The 11,689-nt window shown below is 34.6% G+C and overlaps 1 protein-coding gene across 1 annotated transcript in view; it reads left to right on the plus strand.

The window, feature by feature from the left end:
* st3gal4 (ST3 beta-galactoside alpha-2,3-sialyltransferase 4) overlaps positions 1-3,409 on the plus strand; it is a 66,269-nt gene extending 62,860 nt beyond the window's left edge. Inside the window, exons 11-12 of the mRNA XM_059330626.1 lie at positions 249-398; positions 1,134-3,409. Coding sequence (XP_059186609.1) covers positions 249-398; positions 1,134-1,223 — 240 coding nt within the window. The 3' untranslated portion in view covers positions 1,224-3,409. The remainder of the gene's footprint in view (positions 1-248; positions 399-1,133) is intronic.
* The last annotated feature ends 8,280 nt before the right edge of the window (positions 3,410-11,689 follow it).

Genomic DNA, 11,689 nt, shown 5'->3' on the forward strand with positions numbered 1-11,689 from the left:
CGTCTGTTAAGTCACTATTTATTGCTATTTGCTTTACTGTTTTAAAGGGTTAGTTTAGATTCACCAAATCCTCACTTATACCAACAAACTATGTTCTAAATAAATTCTATATTCTAAAAATAGCGTGCACAGAAATTGGTATTGATATTTCTTGGTGCAGAAGCCAATATGAGAAATGTTCCAATCCTTTGTTAGATGACAGGGAATTATTGCAGTGTACTTTCATTACGTTGTGTTTGTTTCTGCAGCCGGTGCATCCCACCACGGGGATCCTCGCTGTGTTTGTTGCTCTCAACTACTGTGATGTCGTCCACGTTGCTGGGTTTGGATATCCAGACACAAAGAGCCAGAGGCACCCCATCCACTACTACGGCTACGACACCATGAAGTCCATGAAGGTTTGTAGATGTCATTTACTTCCAATGTACACTGCAAAAAAGGTGTGTCTAAAAACAAGATAAAAACAGTAAATCTGAGGGAAATGATCTTGCTGCATGTACAGATCATTTTACTTGTCAAGATTTCTTAAATTAAGATTATTAAATCTAGAAATAAGCATGTTGAACACTTAAAATAATTGAAAACAAGAATAAAACCAGAATTAAACCACATAAAACCAGTTAAAAACAGAACACATAAAACCAGCATAAAACCAGTTCAAACCAGAATAAAACCAGTTCAAACCACTTTAAACCAGAATAAAACCAGAAAAAAACGACATAAAACAATAATAAAATAATAAAATAAATAAATAAGAAATTAACTCTTAAAACAAGATAAATTATCTAACACTTCTAAATCTAAAGTTTTTTTTTTTTATCTTGGTAAGAAACAAATAATCATCAGGTCACTCTGCTCGGGCCAGTTCATCACTGCTGGCAGCTTGTTTTAAGAGTTAATTTCTTATTTTAAGCGTTCAACATGCTTATTTCTAGATTTAATAATCTTAATTTAAGAAATCTTGTCAAGGTAAATTATCTGTCCATGCAGCAAGATCATTTCCCTCAGATTTACTGTTTTATCTGGTTTTTAGACTAAACACCTTTTTTGCAGTGTGTAGTTTAAACACGCTGCACTGCAACATACTGATGCTCCTCTTTCTTTCTTTCTTTCTTTCTCTCTCTCTGCTGCAGAATTCCTACCATGACCTGAACCATGAAGCCGAAGCCTTAAAGCGACTGGAGGATTCGGGAGCCATTTTATACCTGCACCCACATTTGTGATACACAAAGTTTGATTTTATCCAAAAAGAGACTGAACACCAAATCCTATTTGATCGTATTTGGCTTGGGTCGTCCCATCCAGATGTTAATGTGCCTTCTGCAGCGGGAAACAAGACATTTTGTTGCAAAGAATGTTGATCTTCCTGCAGCCTTATATTCTGTCCCACCGACAGACGTGATAACTGCTTTTTAAATGTCTTTCTTTGGATTTATCAACTACAAGCTTGACTCAGCAGACTCTGTTTTATGGGTTTTGAACCATAATTTTCAAAGTTAGGGCACTAACTATTCATGTGGTGAGCCAGTTGTCTTGTTTGTGAGAAGTAAAAATATGTCAGATTATGTCCGGATTTTCACTAATTCCTATGCTTTGATGTCGTTTGGGAGTAAAACAGCCACATCATTGAAATCAAGAACAACTCTGCTCTACAAAGTCTAACTGCAGTAACGAAATAGAGTTATAACAAAAAATGAACTCCTTGATGTCTGTTTTATCTTGTGACAAAGTTTTAGATTTCAATTTTGCTTTATTTCAGAGAAATAATTATATAAAAATTGCAGTAACTACAACATCCAACTCAAAACCAAGCAGTAATTGCACTTACCACAGTCTGGTTTGGATATATATATATATATATATATATATATTAATTTAAACATAAAAATAATAGAAATTATAAGTTTATTTGAAAGGGAAATTATTATCTAGATAGTGATGAAGTAAAAAAGTGAGATAAAATTATGTTAAGACTACAATATAACACTACTTCATGATATTAAGTCTAAAATACACAAATCTTTGAATAGAGTTGTTAAACACTTTTAAATAAACTTATAACAAAATCAATTTGAAAATGTTTTTTCACTGAAAACTAAATATAAAAGCTGTAAGAAGACAACAACATTATAGTTACTGCTCTCTGTTTATCATTACTATTAGAACCTTTAACAGCAAAACCAGAGTGCAGAAACTACATTTTTGGGGTCAAATGTCAAATAAGTCATGATTTTGAGCATAAAAATGACATCAATACATGTAGAAATAAGTGTCATATCACTTATCTACAAATAACACATTTGGTTGGACAGTTAAAAAACTTTAAAGCAGTTTTTCTCAGTTTTACATTTTGTTAGTTTCTGCAGTTAGACTTTGTAGGGCAGAATAAATCAAATACCTGTTTGTGGAGAGATTTTTTTATTATCGAGCTGCAAAACTGAGCAGACCGGATCATTTCTCTCTGTGTACACTTCGTATCATTTCAGACTGATTTTGTTTTGTGTGTGTGGCAAATGGGTGTTAGAATGTTTGGGGATTTTTAATTTTTGGTGAAAGTCACTTTTAACGTACTGTTTTAGTCTATGGAGTTAGATTTGTGCCAAAATGTTCAAACAACACTTCTTCAAATTCAAACAAAAAAATATTAATCAAAATATCAAACAGGAAATTTAAACAAAAAACAAAAAAAAGTCGAAGACAGAATTCAAAACTTGCAATTAAATTATTTGTGTAATTGCAAAAATAAATCTGTCTTTATGTCTTTTAATAACAGTTTTTTTTACTTTTATGAGTTGGATCTCCAGCTGCAGCTCAGCTGTCAGTCAAAAACGCATCAGCCAATAGGAATGCACCCAGAAAGACCCGCCCACACATTAAATTTGTGCCAAAACCGCAAGTAAAAAGGCTGCAAACACAAAGACAGGGTCACAAATACAAAACCAGCAGCAAACACAAAAAAACAGTTATTCAAAGACTTAAAGACAGATTTATTTTGCAAATACACAAATAGTTTGATTGCACGTTTAGAATTTTGTCTTTGACTTTTTATTTTTTTTATTTTTTTTAAAATTCTGTATTTGATATTTTGATTAATATTTTTTTGTTTGAATTTGAAGAAGTGTTGTTTGAACATTTTGGCACAAATCTAACTCCATATTTCGTCTAAATGATTGATTGATCGTAAGCCTGATTCACACAGGATTAAAATTCACTTTACTTTTAGTTTTCTTGGACTGGAAATACAACTTTGTATTTTGCCTATTTGTTAGTGTTTTAATTACAGTTTTCTGGGGGTTTTAATTTATTTCATCTATTTTTTTTGCCCCAGAAACACCACCAGTAAATGGTACCACTGGATATTTTTTATTGTACAGAATGAAATTTTTAATTAAAAGGAATTTAAAATGAATGAATTTGATTCTCATTTAACATAATTTTTATGTTTTTCATCAATGTATTCAGGTTCACATGGATCACTACGGTGGCCCTGAAGCGCAAAACACAACAACAAAGCAAAAAACACAACAACAAATAAAAAAACAACAATAAATCAAAAAACACAACAAATCAAAAAAACACAACAAATAAAAAAACAAAACAAATAAAAAACACAAAAACAAATAAAAAAAACAAATAAAGAAAACACAACAACAAATAAAAAACACAACAGAATATCACAAAACACAACAACAAATCAAAACACAACAACAACAAAACAGAAAACATAACAACAAAACAGAAAACACAACGATTCATGTCACCTACCTTTTCCGGTTTGGTTAATGTCGTTGTTGTTTCTGTTTTGTTGTTGTGTTTTCTGTTTTGTTGTTGTGTTTTCGGTTTTGCCGTTTGGTTTTTTGATTTGTTGTTGTGTTTTCTGATTTGTTGTTGTTTTCTGTTTTGTTGTTGTGTTTTTTGACTTGCTGTTGTGTTTTTTGATTTGTTGTTGTGTTTTCTGATTTGTTGTTGTTTTCTGTTTTGTTGTTGTGTTTTTTGACTTGCTGTTGTGTTTTTTCATTTGTTGGTGTGTTTTCTGTTTTGTTGTTATGTTTTCTGATTTGAGGTTGTGTTTTTTTATTTGTTGTTGTGCTTTTTGATTTGTTGTTGTGTTTTTTGATTTGTTGTTGTGTTTTCTGATTTGTTGTTGTGTTTTCTGTTTTGCCGTTCTGTTTTCTGTTTTTTTGTTGTGATTTTCCCTTCAGGGCCACTGTAGATTACTGTCCTGTCTTCTATCCTCTGTCTGGTAAAATTATGTGAGTTACCTGTCATGCCATCTAGTGGTGTACCAGTGTTCACCACTAGATGGCAGACAGCTTCTACTACAGGTTTATTATACAGGAGGTGATCTACTGCACTGCACATGGTGCAGCCATGCAGCAGCTCGTCTCATAGAGCCTGAAGTAACGGTAGGAACACGTGTCAGGGAACACATGTACAGTAGAACATCTGGAGGAACAGGAAACGGCACAATGCTAAGAACTGAGAGTGACTAACATAGATTTGCTGCTAGCGGCAGATGTTAATGATGATTTCTACTCTCCTCCCATTAGCGCTGACATGGATGGAGTCGTGCCCTTGGCATTTATAAACCACATGGTGGTACAACATCAGCTGTCACAGCGTCCAGTTAGTCAGCTGAGATCAGAGTGACAGCAGACGTTTGTTGTGCTTTCAACCATAGAGACGTACAGTAAATGCCTTAACTCTACTACTGCAACTTCTACTAGCAATCAATCAATCAATCAATCAATAAGACTTTATTTGTATAGCACTTTTCATACTAGAAAATTTCCTCTGGGGAAATTGTGAAAGGGCCAAAGGGGCTACTGCCGGTGTGTGTACACTATGATGAGATTCTTCAGAGATTTATAACAATTAATACTAGTAATGTTATGATACTATATAATATACAAGGAGCACACCTACAACAAGCATTCCTTTTCAAGTATTTATTTATACAGCAACCTATGACCTTTAACCTCAAAATGTGTGTGTGTGTGTATGTGTGTGAGAGAGAGAGAGAGAGTGTGTGTGTGTGTGTGTGTGTGTGAAGCATGTGTATCTGGAGGAGTGTGCGCGCTTACGCACTCATGTGTGTGTGTGTGTGTGTTTGTGTGTAAAGCATGTGTATCTGGAGGAGTGTGTGTGTGTGTATCTGTAACTGTACTCACATCAAAGCATCAAAGGCTTTGTGGTCGACCAATCAGAGCAGAGCAATCAACCGAATGAACAGCTGTGGAATCTTCTAGCACAGTGACAGCAGCCAGAGGTGGATAGATTGGAATTTCTGGCCTCGAACAGAAAGCATTTTTGGCAAAACCATAATACCTATCATTGATCCGACTTCACTTTGAGCGTCCTGAGTTCTTCCTGAACGTCTACATATGTTTTTTTTTTTTTAAGAAAAATGAAAAAATAGCTTTGTTAGAGCAATCTAAAAAAACTGTTACATCTCCTTTTTTCAGAAATCTTCCTGCGTTTTTAATATGGGAGCCAATGAGGCTGTTGGTGCGTGTTGGTGGATCATCTGTGCGTCCTACGCCTAAACTATAACTCTGACAGCTTTACCAGAGGATTGTGAGTGAGAAGACTAATTTTCCTACGTTTCTATGTATAAATTATTTCTGTAGCGTGGAATTTGCGGCCTGGAGCGCAGTTTTCAAATTTATTTTTTGACAGTTTTTTCTCTCCCTCTACACTCTGGCGATGATGTCACACACTGTGACACGAACATTCCGTGCAATACACACCCATTATAATCTCTGGCCCTAACAAGAGAGATGCAACAAGAGTTGAGAGTTAATTTGTTATTTTAAGTGTTCAACATGCTTATTTCTAGATTTAATAATCTTAATTTAAGAAATCTTGTCAAGGTAAATTATCTGTCCATGCAGCAAGATCCCTTCCCTCAGATTTAGTGTTATCTTGTTTTTAAACACCTTTTTTGTAGTGTACTACTACTACTACTACTACTACTGCAACTTCTACTCCAAAAAAGCAATAGTAAGAGCTTACTTATTGTACCACATCTCTAATATTCTGGTTTCCTTTCACTCAAACCTCCAGTGATGCTCAGCTGAGTGATGTGTTGTATGTTGTGAATAGTGATGCCTCCTCAAGGTCAGACTGAAGGAAAGATGAAAGAAAGATGAACCAGAACAACCCGTTGCTATGAAGGGTTTCTGTTTCCACCATGGTGTGCAAACTCTGCTATTGTACATGAGCTCAGCTGTGTGTTTTCTGTTCTGCCTAAATCTGTTCTGTGTGTATTTTGCCTGCATGTTGCTGATACGGAGGGCAATCCTGTTTGCAGCGGGGTAGAGACCACAATCAGACGCCCACTCTTCATATTCACTCCACTAGAATCGACAATTGTTGGCGCTAACTGATTGTCTTCCACTGAAAGACAATCTGAGAAACAAAACATTCCTTTTTAGCTGCATCTAAAGCTCTTAATTTCAGTTCTGAGAGCTATCCATTATGTGTGGAGCGGCTATTGTCTTAGACTGTAAAACCATCCTTTTCCACCCCCTCATACACTGTAAAAAAAAAAACCCTGTTGTTTTTACGGTAAAAAAACAGCAGCTGTGGTTGCCAGAACTTTACCGTAATAAATACGGTGCAACGTTTTCTAATATTACGGTAAAATTATATTAGCACTGTTGATTTCACGTTTAAGATTGCCATTTTATTACATATTTTACGGTAAAAAATAAAAAGTTTTTCCATCAAAAAAAAATGCTGTTCTGCCATATAATTGACAAAAAAATACTTTATAAATGCTGCATAAATTAAAGATTTTACCATTAAATATTACAGCATATTTCTGTTGAAGATATGGTGTTTAGTACATTTAACATTGAGAAAAGTATTTTTTACAAGTATTTTTTATATATTACAGTATATTTTTTGCTACAAACATGGTGCCAGTGTATTTTACAGTGGAGTAATGTATTTTTGAAAAAATCCTGTTTTGGCTGATATATACTTTTACAGTGTTTCATTGTTACTGAAACTGAATTAACTCATTTATCATTTTACGTCTTTTACTGTCATGGTTTAGCAGTTTTTCACCCTAAAATCTACAGACGTTTTTTACAGTGTAACATTCAGACACGTTTTTTAAAAAGCATGCGAGCTCCACATGCTTCCACTCCCATGTGCAGACACCTAAAACTCACCTGTATTGTGTCTTTGTAAGCATTTGTTTTCCCAGCAACACAGGCGAAGAGTTAAAGAAAGAGCCCAGTCACGTCATGCTCGATGGGCCGTGCTCACTTCCCTCACACACAACAGGGACTTACATAATTGAACAGGATATTTGTGTATCTGTGGGCTGTTTATATGACAACTGGAAATCAGGTCAGACTTTTCAGGAGCATCTATTGTACTGTAAGCACACCTTTGAACCCCCAAGTCTGCAGAGTGCTTCAGCATGCTGCAGAAGGAATGAGTTATGTACAGTATAGTGTTCACTGGATCATCTCACGCTACAGTGAGTGGACATATTTTTTAACTCCTCTGTGAATTAAAACTCTGAACTCGTGCACTGATCACCAACTGAGCCCTTCAAGCCCATTTATGCATGTATGCATCTTTTTCATTCTGCCTGTATAAATGACTTAAATAATGATCACCATGCCATGCTGGTATCACCTTTTTTTAGCACAACCTCACCTGATTATTTTTGTCATTTTGACTTACTGGATCAACATTTTGAAATGCAAAAAATCAAATAAAAAACACACAAAAAACATTTTTTTTTTTTTACAAAAAAGACAGAAACACACCAAAAAATTACAAAAACCCCACAAAACCCCACAGAACACACACATAAAAAACACAAAAAAGACACACAAAAATTACAAAAGACACAAAAAAACACAACAACTGAAAAAATGACAAAAAAACACAGATAAAAACACACAAAAAATGACAAAAAACACACAGAAAATAGCCCAAAATCACACAAAAAAGTAAACACAAAAGATTGCATTTAAAATGATGAAACGCACACTGCAAAATCTGAAAAATATCTGCAAAAAAGGAAAATCATGTTAGTACACTTGCTGAAAAAGAGTTGAAGCACTAAATTGGACATGGAAACTTGTGGAAAAGCCAAAACTTTAGAGTTCAGCTGACAGCAGGGCTCAGGGTTAAAGTGCCATAAAAAATACTCTATAAAAATAACAAAAATTGATGAAATATTAATATATAAGAGAACAATAAATAAAAGGGAAAAATTAAATTAAAAAATATGGAAATAATAAAGAGAATTAATTGAAAATAATTAAATTATAATGGAAATGGAAACATAATGAGAAATATAGTATAGTATAGTTGGAAATATAACGACAAATGACAAAATATGAGCAATTTCGTAAGATGCTTTCATTTATTTGTATTTGAAAAATAATTATTTTTTTGCATATGAATGATTTAATCTTTTTCTGTATATATATTATTCTTTTTTTTATGTGATTTTTTTCATTATTTTTCCATATTATTTCCCTATTGTTTTTGCTTCTCCCAATTGCTTCAAGCCCATTTATGCATGTTGCGTTGACCAAATGAGCCCCTCGCTGCACTATACAATAAGATTCATTTCAAATGCATAGCTTTGAACTTTCAGGCGGACCCCCGGTACACTACGACCCTGAATGCATGGGCTGTAATTTTACAAAATAGCGATTTCATAAAAAAAACACACACATGGCCCGTGATGATTGCTGTGCTGCTGATTTAAGTGCAGCCTCATGCAGGCAGAAGCTCTGACAGTGTGATTGTTATTACAGTAGATCTCATTACACCATCTGCTCTCTGCACAGAGCTCTCAGCCTAACACTGCAGCATCTTACTTTAAAGCAGTTGTTTTCTATTCAGAAGTCATGATCCTCTGTTAGGTAACATAATAATGGTGCACACTCTGCAATAGTATCAAAGACAGGTTTGTATTTATTTTATATCAGGGTTAAAATGCATTAAAAGTAAAAAAACAAAAAATCTGACACAAATGTTGCACACAATGTATAAAAGTAATCCTAGCCACAGTTATGTCACTCATTCTTGTGAAAGAGTGTTATAAAGTAGAGGTGAAAATCAATACAGCATAGTATCACGATATTTTGCGTGGCAATATGATATCGATTCATGGCCGCCAAGTATCAATACTTTTTTTATCATAATTAGTGGCCCATAAGTGAATTCTATGGTACTGAAAATAAAATCAATTGTATTGTTAAAATGCTTTAATTGTTGTTATCAATACATGTTTGATATCAGTTCAGTTTGACTGAATACTTTGTTGGTCAGTCTGTGGCTTTGACTCTCATTGTGGACAAATAAAAAGACTGAAGTGAGATGAATACACTGAGAAGTTTCTCTTATTTGACAAAACAGTCCTTGAATGAATTTAATTTTGTGGACACAAAATGCAGTTAAACAGTAAAATAGCAATATATTGTATCGCAATACTCACCATAATGCAAAATGCTTAAAATCGCAATAATATTGTATAGTGACTCAAGTATCAGGATAAAATCATATTGTGGTGATTCCCACCTCTACTATACATGTTGTTTTACTTGGCTGTCATTCATGTGAAATTGATTGACAATGTTTTGTAATTCCTGTGAAATGGATTCAGTGCAGTCAATAAATTGACTGAGTTTCTTCATTGACACAGATATCGTGATGTATCGTGGATGAAATTTCGATTGCAGTTTCGATTATCGCAGAATCGCTGTATCGTGATATTGTCATTATCGAGGGCAAAATATCGTGATAGTATCGTATCGCGAGGTACCTGGTGACACCTGTTATAAAGCCTCAAGTTTGACATTTTGACTGTTGCCATCTTTGGTTTTGGACTAGAAGTGGCCATGAAAAGTGAAGCCAACGGGGTAGAGTCATATACTTGCCTTCCTTCTAATGACCAGCATATAGCAACAACACTGGTTACTAAACAACCCTAACCCTAAAGAAAACCCTAAAAAACCCTAACCCTAAAAAAAACCCTACGCTTTTTTTGACAGTCTATGGCAGGGGTCTCAAACTCAAATTACCTGGGGGCCACTGGAGGCAGTATCAAAATCAGCAAAAAAAGACACAAAATGACTCATAAAGACACTAAAAAAAAGATACAAAATTACCAAAAAAAGACATAGATTTTTTTTAAAAAGACACAAAATTATTAAAAAAGACAAAATTATTTTAAAAAAAACACAGAATTACCAAAAAAAGACACAAAATTATAAAAAAGACTAAATTATTACAAAGACACAAAATTATAAAAAAGACTTAATTATTACAAAGACACAAAATTACCAAAAAAAGACACAAAATTACCAAAAAAATACAGAAAATCACTAAAAAATACACAAAATTATTACAAAAAGACACAAAATTACCCATAAAATACACAAAATTACCAAAAAAGACACAAAATGACCAAAAAAGACACAAATGACAAAAAGACACAAAATGAACAAAAAAAGACAAAATTACTAAAAAAGACTCAAAATTGTTACAAAAAGACACAAAATTACCAAAAAAGACAAAATTACCAAAAAAAAAGACACAGAATTACCAAAAAAACCCACAACATTACTAAAAAAGACACAGAATTATTTAAAAAAAGACACAAAATTATTTAAAAAAGACACAAAATGACCAAAAACAGTAATTAAAGGGACCTTCCACACTCAACACGGTAAAGTACCATTCATATAAAACTCACATTAAACTTTCATATCAAGGTGGGGACAAAAAATATCGTCACGAGGGCCGCAATTGGCCCGCGGGCCGCAAGTTTGAGACCCATGGTGTTTCTCGAAGGAGACCAGAACCTGGAACACTTTATTTAAGGATCCACGAGCCAAAAAACCTGAGAATCACTGCTGCTCTGAGTAAGTGACATCAGGTACACAGCGCTCTAGTGAAGACACCCGCGGCCTTCTTTTCTCCTCATTGTTAAAAAATGTAGAAACACAGTGTGTCTCTACGATGTGTCAGTGTGAGGAGCCCAACGGAGAGTTTGTGTGGGAAGAGGAGGTTGGTTTTGTGCAGCCAGATACCCAGAGAGAGGGCATCTGGCTCTGTGAGACCTCCCCCACAGCCCAGAGAGCTACCGTGAGTCAGGTGCTCATGAAAACACAACACTACCATGGGAACTGGGAGAATGAGTGGGAAATAAGAAGAGTGAGGGAGAGAAAAAAAAAGATAAGCTGCTTTTCTCCACTGTGATTTTTTGCTAGTTCTGCTTTTTTCCCTCCATAAAGCCCTTCTCCTGCTCTCCTGTGGGCTCTGCACACTGTCTAATGCACATTTTGCTGCCGTAACTGCAAAGGACAAGTGTCAAAAATAGCAACAGACTAAAAAAAGAAGAGTATGAAAAAAATAGAAACACACTAATTCGCAACACTTTATGCTAAGTAGCTCCATGTATCTGTTGCACAGCCCAAAGGTCAGCCAACTCAGCTGATTTAAAGGCTAACACCACATCATTGTTTCCAGCCAGAGGAGCTTTTTCTCTTCGCTCAGGATGTTTTTTCTGCTGTGAACTCATTAAAAATGACACAATGTTGTGATTTTAGTGTAAACAGGCAGCAGAGATGTAAATTAATTGTTTTATTACCAGGTTTTATGAAGGTCAAAAATGCCATTAAAGCAATAAAAAGTCTCTGAAGGA

Source organism: Centropristis striata, chromosome 4, assembly GCF_030273125.1.
Source record: "Centropristis striata isolate RG_2023a ecotype Rhode Island chromosome 4, C.striata_1.0, whole genome shotgun sequence".
Classification (NCBI taxonomy): Eukaryota; Metazoa; Chordata; class Actinopteri; order Perciformes; family Serranidae; genus Centropristis; species Centropristis striata.